The sequence below is a fragment of the Zonotrichia albicollis genome, chromosome 15, assembly GCF_047830755.1.
Source record: "Zonotrichia albicollis isolate bZonAlb1 chromosome 15, bZonAlb1.hap1, whole genome shotgun sequence".
Classification (NCBI taxonomy): Eukaryota; Metazoa; Chordata; class Aves; order Passeriformes; family Passerellidae; genus Zonotrichia; species Zonotrichia albicollis.
The window spans coordinates 993,324-1,009,065 of NC_133833.1; the positions used below are offsets into that span (position 1 = coordinate 993,324).

The following is a 15,742-nucleotide window of genomic DNA, read 5'->3' on the forward strand; positions in this document are numbered from 1 at the left end:
GGGGCCGGGGCTCGCAGGGAGATGCTCCGCGCTGGAACAAAGGACTTCCCCCGGGCATTGTGCCCGCGGCCCCGGAACACAGAGCTCGGCATTCACAGATAAAAGCCTTGAATTCAGAGCGCTTGACTCTCCCACTGCTGCGACGTTACAGAACACTGGCAGCACTCAAATCAAGGTGCGGAATTTATCCTGTGCCAGTGTTGTAAAACGATGGGATCAGAGATTTTTGTGCTCAGGAATTTGAGTCTCTCAGCTTTGGGCTGCTTTCCAGCACGAAATACAGCACGATGATGTTTTTTTCATCTTTTCTTCCATACAAGCTTTTTTAAAATCACATTTTCTTCCATTATCTCTTCATTTGCCAATTTCCAAAATCACGGACATCGAATTTCTCTGCCTGCCTCTCCTTCCAGCAGTACTTCACTGCAAAGAACACAACCAGTAACAAAGCAACACTTTTACCAACCACCTCCTATTTATTTTCGAAAGCACCCAGCTGATGGATTTGAAGGCCAGTAAGATTTTATGCAACCTTCTGGAAAAGCTGTTCTTCAGGGAGTCTCCATCTTCTGTCCTTTCCTTGTTAAATTGCATTTGCCCATGACCCACAGTACGGCTCCCACTCAGAAACGTGTCTGCCCTCGGAGACAAACACACCTAAGGAAATGATCAGGCTCAGAGCACTGCTCTTGGAGGGAGAAATCCTTCCTGGAGAAAGAAATCTGCCTGGTTTTATATCTGCGGTAACATATATTGTTTGTATTAGCACTAAATAAATAAACAACGGCGTTTTCTTCAGTGTTGTGCAAGCTTTGAGATATACACGCCATAAACACGGCAGGAAATGAGCAGGGCCTTGCTCTGTGCTCTGCAGATGACTCCTCGCAGATATTAAAATACATCATTAATGCATTTTCAGGAAAGCAACCTGTCTGCCAGGCTCCTGGGGGAGCGCACGGCCCGAGGCCCCACCTGCGGCCGCTTCCGCAGCAGCTGCAGCGGAGACCCGGCCTGGGGCGAGAGGAACCGGAGCACGGAGGCACGGGCAGGGCGCCGCACACGCTCGGGCAGGGCTGTCCCCGGCACGGAGCAGCAGCGCTGGGCTAAGGATGGGTGGGAAACCCGAGGACCCGGCTGCGGAGCGCTGGGAGAGGCTCCCCCAAAACGCTGAACACGGGCAGGGCTGCGGAGCTGGGAGCAGCGCATCCATGGCCTCACGTCCATGAAACCGGAGCAGCTGCTGGCGCTGGGTGGCTGCGGCTCTACCCCACCTCCTCTGCTCCTCAGGAGAGAAAAGCCATGAAATAAACCCACAGGTTGCACATACATCACTCTGGGGGGGTTGTGCTCGCGTTTTCACCCAGGTGCTGCCACAGGCGCCAGGCACAGGGACGGACACGGGTGTGTGACGATGCTGCGGTGAACGGAACGAGCCGCACTCTCAGCACCGGGAAACGAAGCCGAGCGCTAACGATGGGAGAACCGTTCCCATCGTTTCACTCGTGGTCACACACCCAAAAGCGGGGATCGCCAGAACCTCCAGCCGAACGTGCCCCTGTCCCCCCCCGGCTCCCGGCGAGAGGCGCTGCCCGCGCTGCCGCCCCTCGCCCACTCCCGGCGGGGTGCGGCCCCCGGGGCGGCGGCCGGGGATGCCTGAGGGGCCGGGGGCGCCCTCCCGGCTGCTCCCCGGGACCGGGCCCGCAGGGGAGGGGGCTCGGCGGTGCCCCCCGGCCTCGGGTGCCCCCCACCCCCGCCGTTACCTCCAGCCCCGGGCGGGGGGCGCGGTGCATGCGCAGCTGCCGCTGCCCTTCATTCATAAAAAAAAAGGGGAAAAAAAAAAACCCCGGGAGCCGCATCCGCGCTCCCCTCCAGCCCCCATTCATAAAAGGCAGCGGAGCATGCGCGCTGCTTCCGCGGTGCCCACCCATTCATAGAGTCGGGCGGCAGCGCATGCGCACTGGCGGCCGCTGCCCTCCCATTCATAAAATAGCCATTTTCCCAGGCAGGCGGGCGGGTGCAGCGCCGCGGCCGCCGCTGACAGCGCCGCGCTCGCAGGTCCCTGCCCGCAGCTCTGCCGCTGCTGCCAGCCTGCTCCCGGGTCCGGCCCCCTCGTCCGCCTCGCCCGTGGGATTAACTCGCCTATGGAGAGATGTTCCTAGCTGAATTATTTAAAGTAAGTACGAGATCGGTGCTTGCGAGCAATTGTTAAAATGTTTTAAGTAGAAAAAAAAGCCAAGCCTGCTCCCCGAGGGAAAATCCTGCGCTCGTTCTAGATGTGTTGGGCTGCTCCTTACAGATCGCTGATCAGGAGCATATTTCTGGCGATGACTTTCCTAACAGTGATTAGCTATAATTATGTACAGTGGAGAGCTGCCTGGTGCTTCCCAGCCCAGAGGAGACTTGGCATTCTGGAGAAATATCCTGTTTCTTGCAGAATTTCCATTTGTGTCCCTGCGTCTCTGATTTATACCTCTTTTCTGCGTTCTCCCATCAACATCTGCATTTGCTGTACATATATGGCAGGCAGGTTTCAGCACACTTGGGTCGGGTTTGTTTGCAGGCTTTTACAGCAGGATAAGTGGCTTTTTTCTGCTGATGGGATGTCTTCTCCTTCATCCCTCCTTCCTTCCCCGAAAAGAAGCAGAAATACACGGTCACCTGGGCTGACAAGTCAGAATTGGATCTTTCTTGCTGTGGAATGGATTATCCGCATTTCCTCTCTTTTCCAAAGCCCTGTCTTGTGAGTGTCAAGTAGTTTTCAGCTGTCTCCATAATAGGACACTTCAGAAATCAGCCACTCATGTGTCAGACCTTTCCTGCATGACCTTTGCTCTTCAGCATTTTATTTCATACAAGCCTTTTTTTCATTTTTTTGGCCTCAGTGCCTTATTCCATCACTGTTCTTCCCTGTCTTGCTGTACACTTGTTTTAAATCTGGATGGATGCTGTATTTTAAAGGCTAGATGAGTAATAAAAATGTGTACGTGGAATAACTTCATCTAATCCATGAAATATTTTATGTATGGAGGAAAAACCTGTGCTGGCTGCTCCTTTCTACCAACTGCGTAGCAAAGATAAGCCAGGATTTTATTTTCTGGTACCAGTCCTGGCGTCACAGGAGAAAGACAAGCCTGGAGACGACATGTTCTGAAAATTCATTATCAGGAGGGGAATGGAAAAAGCAGAAAGGGGCATATAAAAGGCACAAAGGTCTTAGAGGAAAGCAGGACTGGGAATGCAGACCTTGGAAACAGCAGTGCAAAGGAATATCACGGGGAAAAGGCTTCCCTCTTTCACCTCCAGTTACCAAGGGTCTGGTTGCTTCATTTCAGGCTTTTGTAGCCCCAAGTTTTTCTTTAAAGGGTGAAGGAAAGAATGAAAGAGAAAAGGAAAAGCATCCCTGCATTATCCAGAGTGGAAAAGGCACGTTCTAGATTCTTTACAACTTCTCCAGCTGCTGCCTTTCCTCCATGCCATGCCAAGGGGACAGCATGGCAAGAAATTGCAGTTTAATTAGGTAAAGAGGAACTCAGCCTTCCCAATATTACAGCTTCCCCTCTCTGCCTTTATTTTGGGTTAAAGAATAAAGCTCCAATTTGTGCATGGAATCACAATGATCCCGATGACTGGCTTCCCCCTTATCCATATAAAAATGAATGATAGCAGGAGGAGGGGTTGTTCTCAGTTATTGGAACCCCACTGGGGATGTCTCGGTGATAAATGTGCCCTTTTCCATGGGCTGCTGTGTTTTCCCTTGCTGGAAGGGACTCTATATTGGGATGATAAAATTAAAAGGACAATTTCTGAATACTGCAGTCCTTCTGAAATTCTCCATGAGGTATGTGCAGGGGAGAAAATATTTGTTCTCCTCCTGAAACAGCAAAACAAAAGCTGTTTTCCTGGAATCATGACTAATTCCCAAACCATACTGGGGAATGCAACATCTCAAAAAGCAATTCCTACCCCCCCAAAACCCAAATTCTGTTCTCAGACTTCGGTGAAATAAAATTCACATTCCTTACAACACTACAGCAATAATTAATTACCAGTTCTGACAGTTTTCATAAAATTAAATGTGAAAGAAAAAAATTCATTCATCACATTGCTATATAACTTCCCAGCTTCAGCCCAGTAGTAAAAACTGTGTTTTTACAGGCAAACAGTTGCACAAGTGCTGTTTTTTTATCCTTTTTCAATGCAATTTCCCCAAGAAAATCTACAATCCTTCCAATAAGGTTATCATTCAGTACCATTAGCTAATTGATCATATCTGAGCTTAGTTTTCTGACCTTAAAATAAATGTTTTTGTCCAGTAAAAGGCTTTGACTGAGAAATCCAAGTCCCCAGAGATCTGAATGCTAGTGGGCCAAAATGTGCTTTATTCACTCGCACCATAGGAACAGACTTTAGCTGGACAGAGACAGCTTCTTGGAAGTCTACAGGTCTCATTTCCCAGCTCCTGAATTTCCACACTCTGGCAAGAATTTAGTGTCTCGTTTTAAAAATGGCAGGTTTCCCTAATAAGCTTTCTAATTTTTTTCCTGCCTTACTGCCTGTAGAGAAGATTCTAGCTGGCCTTAGTTAGATAAGTCTGCTAAGGAGGGGAACAAAAAGAATAAATGTCAATATTTTGTTAATGTTAATACACACTTTAGGGGAAAAAAGCTTTTTTTTCCCTTTTTTTGAAGCATTTACAGCTTGAATCAAAATCCAGCCAGCCAAACCCAGCCTTAATGAACTCCAACCTTATGAATTATTCTTAATCCCACATTAAAAACATGTGCTTGCTGCAAGGTCTCCTTTAACTACCTCTGAGAGTAGTCTTCCTCATTAACAGCTTTAATTGAGCCCTTTGGCTTGCCCAGGAGCAGAGTGTCCCCTGTCACCGCTGGCAGGCCTGGACAGGAGCGTGTCCTTAATGCCAAACAAAGGCAGGGCAGAATCTGCTCCCTTGCCTCCAGCTCCTCCTCTGCAGGGCCCTGGGGAGCAAATCCTTTATTGGTCACTTGGGGGGACCCTGTCCTGTCCCTCAGTGCCCTGCCCTGCCCAATGCTCAGGTGCAGCTCTGCCCAGCACTTCCACAGGAGCTTTTTAACCAAAAAATGCTTTTTAACCACACCACCAGAGGAGACAGCCTGGTGGTGACAGGTCAGATTTGGCACTGGCTGCCATCGATTCTGAGCTCTGCTGCCTTGCACAGGCCTGGAAATGTTCCTGCCCACCCCTGGCATGACACTGCTTCCAATGCATTGCTTTCAATTATGATCATTTCCTGTATTAAGACTAAATATTCTATGCTTTGCTCGTTTTCTTCCTCTTGTACTGTATTTTCAGAATATGTCTCAGACAGCAAAGAAAATAAACCGATTTCTGCAGTGCATTTACTGCAGCTATTGCTGCCTCTGTGTCAATGGGTGACTGTCACAGCTCTGCCATTCAATTTTTGCATTGATAATGGAGTCACTGAATGGTTTGGGATGGAAAGGACCCTAAAGCCCATCCAGTGCCACCCCTGCCATGGCAGGGACAACTCCCACCATCCCAGGTGCTCCAGCCTGGCCTTGGGCAGTGCCAGGGATCCAGGGGCAGCCGCAGCTGTGCCAGGGCTGCCAACCCTCCCAGGAAACAATTGCTTCCTGTAATTTAATCTAGCCCAGGTCTAGCATCAGTGCCCCAGAGCAGGTGTGATCCCTCTGCAGTGCCAGCATTCAGAGTGGTCTGGTCTGACCCAAAGCAGATCCCCAAAGGATCTCAGCTCTTACCCTGTCCCAGTGCAGGGCTCAGCCTTCCATCAGTCCATGGCAATTTCTCCATCCCTTCTTCACAGAAGCTTGTGATGCTTCAGCAGTTGGGAAATTCTTGGAAACCTGTGATTGAAAATTCATGTTGAAGCATCAAATTGGCTTTATTCCCTTTACAGTTGGACTTGATGATCCTAAAGGTCTTTTCCAACCATAACAATTCTAATATAAGCAGGAGACTTTTTGTGCACGGTGCTCCCCATGCCCCCAGCACCACTATAACCATTTTCATTTAGAAGATACAGAATACATGTGATGTTCCTGGGGGTGCCACCAGCCCCTGGCAAGGGACAGCAGCTCCCTGATGTGCCAGGGCACAGGCCAGGCTCCAGAAAGGAGCCACCAGAGATGTCACAGGACATGGAGGGGACAATCCAGTGCCAGCCGCCCCAGGAGAAACCCTGTTTTGCTGAGGCTCCTCCTGCCACCAGTGCTGTCAGACACAGCAGAAGGGACAGGCTGATCTGAGGTGTAATTAAGGTGTAATTAATTAGAGATAAGGGCCCCTGATCCGAAGCTGACGAGGACAGAAGGTGTTTGGTGGCTGCGTCACTTCCCTGCCCACCCTGGGCTCTCTCAGCAAACACACCCAAACAGCACAGCTGGGGCTTTTTGGTTTGCTGGGACATTTGAGATTCCCCTTAGACATTTCTTGTGCCCAAAAAGGATTGGGCAAAACTGTGGGGCCTTGTACCTGGTGCTGGCTGCAGAGGAGGAGCTCAGGGAAGCTTTTCCCATTTTCCTGCTGGGGATGTGGCAGCTCTGCGTTGCCCAGGATTGCTTCCACATGGGACCCTCCTCTGGATTTAAGTCCCTTACTCTCGTTATTCTTTTATTACCACAAACATCTAGAATATTGTTAAACATGTGAGAAAGAGCTTATTAAAATTATTAACCAGTGGGTGACTCAGCTAGTTATGAACATTAGATATTTCTGCACTCACTGGATTTTTAAGTCAAGATCCATTTTGTTTTTCAGTTACTGGAAGATTTGTTGTCCAACTCCACTCTGAACATAAAGATATCAGAACCTTATTCTTTCAAAGCTTGTTCAGAAGACATTTATGAGAATGAGTTTTCCTGAGGGTTTGCTTTCTCATGGAATTGCCCACAAGTACAAAATGATGTAGGCAAATCCAAAATCCTACTAAACATAAAATGCCTTTTGTTTTAATTTCATCTGATTTCAAAACCTACAAAACTTTTGAGTCTGAAATAATACCAAAGCACTTTACAATAACAGTTGGTTTCCTACAACTTTAGGACTTGCAATTACCCAGTACAACAGTAATTTTAAATTGGCCATATCTTGATGAAGAGATGGAACAAACACTGCAACACGTGTATGAACTTGACTTTGGAGTCCAATTTTACTCCCTGGGAAGGAAGTATATTTTGACTTGAAAATTGTATGTGGTGAGTGACTGTACAGTCATGGGGGAAGAGAAATTTTTTTCTACATGGGAGTTTGCTGCCTTGAAAAGAACCTCATTGTTTGCCTCTAAAGAATGAAAAACTCCCTGTATAAGAAGATAGTCAAGAATTTTTCTTCCTGTTGCCTACTTTAAGAAAATTATCTGTACAGTGAATTTGTGCCTGTGTTAATGCTGTAATACATCTGTAATTACCCGTGATCAAAAATTAATTAATTTTGTGTGCTGTATGGCTTTTTTTCCCCGATGGAAATGCAGTTTATAATCAGGATTAGTGCAGTGGACAGCAAAGATCCCTAAGTTGCACCCCTCAGCTCTTTACTCTGTCAGGGTCTAAAGCTCTGCCAGGTTACCCCAAACATGAATTTTGATTTGGGATCTGGCTGGATAAGCTTTATAAATTCAGCTTATAAGGTGCCCAGAGCACACAGACACCCTGGAGCAGCCCCACCATGGAGCAGAGCCCGGGGCAGAGGAGCCTCCTGGCCCTGAGCAGCACCCGAGGGCTCTGACCTGGATCTGTCACCAGCAACGTCACTGCACTGCTGGAACTGCTGGTGACAAGGCCAGCAGCAGCAGCAATGGAGTCATGGTCCTTGGAAAATTCCATAAATATCAGAAACCTTTGTCTGCTAAGAGCAGCTAACTGCAGGAACCTCTGCTCAGGAGGGAGAGGGCAGGGCAGAAAGTGAAGGACCACGTGTGCAAGCACCAAAACCTGCCAGGGTGCACATCTGTGGTGGTTTAAAGGTGATTTTCATTGAGCCAGAGAGACACTGTGGCCAGAGCAGGGGTCTGGCAATGGGGAGGGATGGGTTTTGTTTGCCTGTTTTCCCTCCACAGGTTTTATCCAAGTCGATCCTATGCCCAGATATCTGCAGGGTCGTTGAGTTCACCATATCAGGCTTCCCTTCTCCTTGTCCTGCAGAAATAGTTTGTCTGTTTAATAAGACAATTTGAAACTGTACTACAGTGAAAAAAGAGGATGAAAAACTTCTCTCCTTAACTCTCCTGATGTGTGATGTCTAGTCCAGGGTCCCTCTCCTTTCTGTGGTAATTACTGAAATCTTGATTAGCATTATCTCAGATAAGCCATCTTTAACATCTGCCTGCCTGAGACCCCGGTGCCTGGGGGTGTCTGAGGAGGGGCCTGGCTCCAATCCTTCCCCAGATTCATCTGGTGACACCATTCCCGTGTGATGGCATTGCTGGCCCTGGCCCACGGCAGGCTGGGCACTGCAGAGTTAATGCAGAGCCTGGGTGGCACCTGCAGGGACTCCACAGTGCCACCAGCGATGCAGAACACCCTCACTGTGCCACCCTGGGGACGGGCAGCACCAGGGCTGGGCAGGGCAATCAGAGAATCACAGGCAGCTCACTGCCTGGGCTGAGCCCTGCTCTACACAGGGCACCCTCAAACAAACGGTTCTCCATGGATCCGGGGGAAATCTGGGGAACAGAGCAGATTCCCGAGAGCTGGTACCAAGTGGGAGAGGGCAGAGAGCCCTGGAGAGGCCACGAGGGCAGGGTGAGGGGGAGCAGACAGGCTGGAGCACCCTGCAGCACTGCCACCATTTCCTCCAGCTACCTTCCATCTAAGATCAGCTCTGCTGCACTTACTCTTGGCAACCAAAACAGCTGCATCTCTCTCCTTAAAAAAAAAAAAAAACCAACAAAAAAAACAGTGGAATCAAAGTCTCCCTGCAAATGTAACACACAGACGACACAGAACTGATGATTTTGCTAAACTCTGACTTGCAGCAAATACTTTTTATATCATGACACTGGATTCTGATGCACAAAAGAAAATCAAGTTCTTTTCCCTCTGCATGCACCATAGTTGTCAGAATCATTGCTTCTCTTTGTTTTTTACATACAGTAACTAGGAAGAGATGCTTTATAAACCCTCTTGTTCCTCCAGTCAGGATGTCAATGAGCTATGAATAATGAAATAAAAAAAAAAAAATCCAAATGAATGGCTAAGACCCAGCAGAGAATTTTAACTGGGGAAGAGCAGCAGCATCAGGGCTGCATGACAATAAAGATCATTGCTGCTAATAGAGCATTTCTTCCTGCTGGTGTGGTGCAGGGCACAGAGGGGCCCAGACCCTGCCCATGCCCTGGCTGATCCCGGGGGCACTGGCACTGCTCCAGCCCCAATGCCAAGTGAGCCATCACAGCAACCATTTACAAACACAAGGGTGGACTCTGGTGGCATTTCTCAAGGGCTAAAAATGGGCTTCCCTTTCTTCTTCAAGAATGTGGAATCAGTTCTTGCTCAGATTTTGTGGCATTGTGTTTGTTTTAGGGGAGATGTGCTCTCACACAAGTGCACACACATTGACACACACACACTTCTTGTGCATTATTTGGTTGTATCTGGATGCAGTTTTTTCCTTTTTCCCACTGCTGTGATATTAAAAGTCATAGAATCACAGAATCATTTAGGTTGGAAAAGACCTTTAGGATCATCGAGCCCAGCTGTTAAACCAGCCCTGCCAAGTCCAAATCTTTCACGCTGCTGGAGAAGGTTAATTTATTTGTTGAACACAAACAACTGGCAATGCCTTAAGCTGTTCACTGCTTCCTTTTTCTTGATACCAGCAGCTTTTCCCCTCCTGTGACCAAAGCTTTACTCACCCCTTCTTTCAACTGATCTCCAGCATTATATTATTTATGAATAAAGGTCACCCCGTGAGGAAATGGCACATCTACTAGAAAACAATGTGCACTTTCTAAATTTGAACCGAGTCGTTTCCGTTCTTTGATTTAAGTTTAGTTACTTCCTGTGGTTTCTTGTCCTACGCCACTGCTGAATCTTTGGATTGACTCCAGGATAAATTGCACTCTTTCAATGAAATTAGAAACTGCGGCACCGAGGGCTCAGCCAGAGCGGCTGGTAAACAGCACTTCAGCTGGATGTTAGTGCACTTAGTGAGCTGCACGAGTGTCTTATTACCTGTGTGAGGTGAGGGATCCAGCCTGAGCGTGGGGCTGCTCCCCTGGGAGCTGCACCCTTGGCTCCCCCCTGGATTTACCCCAGAACAGGCGCTGAGCCAGCGCTTCCACCTCCCCTGGGAGGGATGAAGGAGCCTCTGGAACCAGCAGCTCCTGATGGAGAGGGGGCTCTTCCTCACCCGAATCAATCCATCCTCCCACGGGCAGGTCCTTGGTTAGCAAGGACAGGTGCTCAGCCCCACGCTCAAAAGCGCCTTTGTACCAGGCCAATGCTTCCACAAGCCACAATCCTGCGTCAGGTTTTTTAGGGAATAGGGTCAACTGGGGAAAACCTCCAAAGTTTAGAGAAATCATTTCAGGAAATTTGCTGACAAAACCACATGTGAATGTACACCAGTAGCCCTAAGATGTTCCTTCCCTCAGTAAAAGCATGAGGGGGCTCTTCAGGATCCTGCAGCCCTCCCAGGGCTGGAAGAGCTATAGATGGCCAAGGTCAGGGAGAGGGACACGGTAGCAAAGGAGGAGTGAGACACTTTGTACCTGAGTGCTCTGCCTCCCTTGGACACAAATTTACCTTACAAGACCTTCAGCACAACAACCAGCCTCAGCAAGGAGCCCTTTTGGGCTGGGATTGCAGGATACCACAATAACAATGCGCTCTCTCTCTCCCCCATCCCTTTTCTTTCTCCTTCCCTTCTCCCAGGACACTTGAGCACAGAATTCCCCCAGCAGTCAGACTGATTTCTCAATGGAGCCCCGGATCCCTCACAACATCACCGTTGTCCCCAACTCTGTGATGGTGCAGCCCTTGCTGGACAGCCGGATCCCCTACGGGCGGCTGCAGCACCCTCTGACCATCCTGCCCATCGACCAGATGAAGAGCACCCACCTGGAGAACGACTACACCGACAACCCCGGCGCTGCCCAGCCGCCCGCCCAGAAGCGGCCCCGAGCCCCCCACGAGCCGGGCTCGGCCGGCCAGCCCGCGCAGCGCTGCGAGCAGGACGTCACCCACCCCTGGATCTCCTTCAGCGGGCGCCCCAGCTCCATCAGCAGCAGCAGCAGCACGTCCTCGGACCAAAGGCTGCTGGACCACATGGCCCCGGTGCCCGTGGCGGAGCAGTCGTCCCCCCGCGCCGTCCGCATCCAGCCCAAGGCCATCAACTGCAAACCCCTGGACCTGAAGGGCCCCGTGTCCCAGGAGCTGGACAAGCACTTCCTGCTGTGCGAGGCCTGTGGGAAGTGCAAGTGCAAGGAGTGTGCCCTGCCCCGGACTCTGCCCTCGTGCTGGGTGTGCAACCAGGAGTGCCTGTGCTCGGCGCAGAACCTGGTCAACTACTCCACCTGCATGTGCCTGGTCAAGGGCGTCTTCTACCACTGCACCAACGAGGACGACGAGGGCACGTGTGCCGACCAGCCCTGCTCCTGCTCCCAGTCCAACTGCTGCGCCCGCTGGTCCTTCATGAGCGCCCTGTCCCTGGTGCTGCCCTGCCTGCTCTGCTACCTGCCCGCCACCGGCTGCGTCAAGCTGTCCCAGAGATGCTACGACCGAGTGAGCCGGCCCGGGTGCAGGTGCAAAAACACAAACAGTGTCATTTGCAAGGCATTGCCCGAGAGCAAAGGGGCAGAAAAGCCCTTTTAATGGTGGAGTTGGGAGGATGCTCTGCGGAGCAGGGTGGGGTTGGCTCTTTTTAATAACCTGTGTTCTGAGGAGAGCGTCGGCCTCTTGCCTTCGGGGAAAGCGGAAGCAACTATTTCCACAAACTGAAGCACTTTGGGTTATTCAGGGTTTTTGGAACTGGTCGCAGCTTAAAGAGATGGGGCCAAAGGAGGAATGTTAATAATGCAGAGTGAAGGCTGCAAACCCATGTACACCATGAAGTACAGCTGCTGAAAAACTCCCAGCTCGGAGGGACGGCTGCTCACCAGGCCTGCACACCACAGGAACCATTAACTGCTCGCTTGGCAGGCGCTGCCTCACAGCCAATCCCCATTCCCAGCTGCAAAAAGCTGCTTTGAATTCACATTCAGGGCAGGCTACTTGCTTCCTGTCTCCTTCCAACCCCCAGCTCGTTCCCAGCAGCCTGTTGAAGGTGATGGGGGAACTCTCTCCACCCTCCTTCCCTCCTAGACACCACTCCAAGGGCTGGTTGCACACCAAGTACATGTCTCTCAAAAGCTTTCTGTGTCCCTCAAAGCTTTTTGGACCAGAAGGGAAGCTACATTTCATTTGTTGACGGGTCTTCTGCCCTTTGGGTGCATCCCACCTGGCCCCGCTGGTCTGGACCCTCTTTCTAAAGCAAGATGGTAGCAGGGCTGCTCCTCCCAGGAGGAGCTGCAGCGAGATGTGTTCAGGCAGTTGTACCAACACCGGGTCCTCCTGCCTGTAAGCTGATCTGTGGCATCAGGTTTCACTCGATGGAATATGAGTTTTCCCTCAGCAGAGCAGCCCCTGTGCAGGAGGAAGGGGCTGATCCCATTTCCCCCAGGCCCACCTGGCTCCCAGAGCAAAGGGGATGCAACTCCAGCCCCAAAGCAAAGACGAGCAGAGTTTGCCCCTCTAAACCTCTTCAGCTCTGGTAAGAAGTCCCACAAACCTAAGTGTACGATGCACATAGATGTATTTTTCTAGGGATCTCAATCCAGTACCTCCCCTCCTGGAACAAGCCCTTCTTTGCTCATTAGATACTGGGATTTGTTTTTGTCCTGGGGTGAATGGCATTTGCTTGAAGTACAGCACATTCCCCCACCCCTATTGCTGCTGTTTGACTTTTGCCTCTTCTGTACAAAAGTGTCTTTTTCAATGTAAAGAATGCTTTTAGTGTTTATTTTAGTGTTAACACACACCAGGAGAAGCCAGGGGAAGGAAGAGAGCGCAGTTAACGAGTGGGCCCATGGGTTTCAGCACAGAATTATTGGCTCTGTCCCTGCCCTCATCCTGGGGCTGTTCTGCCTGCCCCAAGGATGCTGTGATCCCTCTCTCCTGACAACCACAAGGTGCTAAACAAGAATCCTGGTCCAGACATGCAACACTCTAATGAGTAGGTAGGTACTTGATGCATGCAGAACACTGACCTAGTCTTTCTTGGTGTTTTTAATTAGGGGAGATTTCCTCAGTAAATGCACAGCAGTGACAGTGAAATGTCATCTGTAATTAGACAAGCAATAGGCAGAGCTCATGTAGCATTTCCAGGAATGCCCTTGGCCAGGGTAGGGGCTGGCAGGAGTACTCTAGTGTCTTTGGGTTTCAGAATTCAGCTCAGCTGGATGGCTTGGGGTTTAGCTCAATGGAATTGTAGATATTTATTGAATGGGGGAGATTAAAAAAAAGAAAACCAACCTACTTTTCTATTTATAACATTGTTAGCTTGTACATGCTGAATCAGAGAAAAAAGGATGAAATATCCATTACCAGATACCAGTTCCTATAGGGCAGCCTCATGCTGACTGTATGTGGGCACAGGTGGGGATCCAGAGCTGTATTTATTATCTTGCACAAGTTGGAGGGGGAAAGAAAAAAGGAAAACCAACCCCAAACTAGCCGAACTGCTGGTTGAATGTATAAGATATTGTATTTAGTAAAAGAAATCATTTTCCTAAGATACAAACAAGCCAGAAAAGGCCAGCAGGAGAGGTATTTACCTGCTGCCCTCCTCTGTTGGGACCACACATGTCCAAATGGCCCCCACCCACGGCTGCCTTGCCTTTCTGACCCTCTGTTCCTGGGGAATTGTGCTGAAAACCTGCACTGGCAGAGCCCATGGCTTGGCTGCATGGTCCTTGTGAGCAAAGGCAGCGCTGGAATGGTGGCCACTGTGCCAATCTACACTCATGTACACAGCCCAGCCCTCCCAGCTGGGCTCCCTCTCACTGTACATAGCTGTAAACTATTTCTCTGTCGGTTTGTTCCAATATCTCAGCCCTGTGAGCCGTGCTGGGGCCTGCCCAGCCTCGTGGATGTGTTAGAGCAGTGGTCAGTGTAGCAGAGTGAGCCTCCCTCCTCCCCTGGCTCCCAGCGCGGCCCCAGGGCTCTGCCCCAGCCCAAGGCAGGGCAGGAGGGTGCTGAGCCCTGTCTGGAGCCAGGGCTGTGCCAGAGGGAGCAGCTCCTGTCAGTAAAATCCACATTCCCTCTCCTCCCCATCCCAACACTCCATCCCTCACTCCCTGTGAAGGTACGTGGGTCTGCTGCCACCCCAGAGATGTACCATGGGCACCCCAATGTCACCATGTCACAGCCCCACAGCTCTGCCATCCTCCCAGGGCAGAGCCCCTGCTAATTAATGAAGGGACAGCTGCTAATGAAGGGACAGCTGCTAATGAGCACAGACCTCTGCAGCATGGCACTGAGGTGGGACGCTCACAGAGGCAGGAGGGCAGGCCAGCGCAGCTGCCCCTGGCACCAGTGCCATGCTCTGGGGGAGCAGGAGGATGGCAGGGCACCTGCACTGCTAATTGCTGCAGCTCTGCTAATTGCTGCAGCAGGTTCACGGCAGGCTTTGCCCCTGCCCTCACACAACAGCCCAGACAGCCACAAGGGGGGACCTGAGGGTGCTGGCAATGCCACGCCACATTGCCAGTGACCCTGTCACACCCTGTCACCACAGCCCTGTGCCCACCAGGTGCCAGGGGCAGATCCCAGATTGGTGCTCCCTGGGCACTGGCTTTGCCACCCTGATGGGCCCTCACCCTTCCCAGCACTGGGAATTCCCTTCCTCTCCCACGCTCAGACACCCTGAGAAATATTTCCCCCATCTCCTCTTACCACCCCCTCACATGTACACCCTGAAAAGTTACCACAGAAGGTTTTTCTTTGTATAGAATATTTATTTTGAAGCTCTATTTTAATAGTATTTATTTTAGAAAGTCTACTATTGTAAGAGTTCTTCTGTTTGTGAAGAAAAGCAAGTACTGATGAATGTACTGATCTAGAAATTATATATATATATAAATATATATTGTTAAGTATATAAATGGCTGTTGTGGTTCTTTTTAAAAAAAAAATCCCAAGAATGTTTATAGCAATTATTCTAAAAATACAAGCAGAGAGTAGCCCAGAATTGGTTATTTGATGCTCTCCAGCCCTGCCAAGGCACTCAGGGCGATGCTGGGGTTGCTCTGCCCCACAGCCTGGCACATAGGGGCTCATCAATTCATTACCCTCAAATCCCCTGCAGGGGGAAGAGCCAGCACCTCAGTGAGGAGTGAACTTTAGGAGCAATCCCCTCCTTCCCTGCACCCCTAAAATTCACCAGCCTGCGAGTCAGGCTGCTCCTCCCACGGGGCTGAGCCCTCAGTGTGACAGGGGATTGACGCTAAAGGGAGCCAAGCACAAAATCAGCAGCCCCACCACACACGGGGGCTGTGCCAGCCCATCCCACTGAGCCTCCCTCAGCGCTCCTGACCCACTTGCAGCCCTCCTGCTTCTCCTTTCCACACCAGAACAGCCCCACCAGGGCACGGGTGGGCACAGAGCCTCCTCCCGCCCAAGACACGGGGGCAGCCAGAACTCTGCCATCTCCTCAGAAAAGGACAAGGAGCTGCCAAGGACCA

The 15,742-nt window shown here is 50.5% G+C and overlaps 1 protein-coding gene and 1 long non-coding RNA gene across 20 annotated transcripts in view; one reads left to right on the plus strand and one right to left on the minus strand.

The window, feature by feature from the left end:
• LOC102066740 (uncharacterized) overlaps nt 1-1,911 on the minus strand; it is a 56,330-nt gene extending 54,419 nt beyond the window's left edge. For 8 of the 19 annotated variants that reach the window (XR_003381667.2, XR_012582769.1, XR_003381664.2 and 5 more), the window contains exon 1: nt 1,761-1,907. This is a non-coding gene — a long non-coding RNA (uncharacterized LOC102066740). Of the gene's footprint in view, nt 1-1,760 lie in introns of all 19 variants that reach the window. The other 11 variants (XR_012582770.1, XR_003381666.2, XR_012582773.1 and 8 more) reach the window with 3 other exon arrangements.
• Nucleotides 1,912-1,956: 45 nt separating this feature from the next.
• Nucleotides 1,957-15,130, plus strand: SPRY4 (sprouty RTK signaling antagonist 4). The gene is made up of 2 exons (XM_005493067.4): nt 1,957-2,173; nt 10,896-15,130. Exon 2 carries the CDS (start codon nt 10,941-10,943, stop codon nt 11,832-11,834), a length of 894 nt encoding a protein of 297 aa, XP_005493124.2. The 5' UTR covers nt 1,957-2,173; nt 10,896-10,940; the 3' UTR covers nt 11,835-15,130.
• The last annotated feature ends 612 nt before the right edge of the window (nt 15,131-15,742 follow it).

Bases quoted from the DNA above. Each gene is read 5' to 3' on its own strand.
- SPRY4 (XM_005493067.4), top strand. From the start codon at position 10,941: ATGGAGCCCCGGATCCCTCACAACATCACCGTTGTCCCCAACTCTGTG.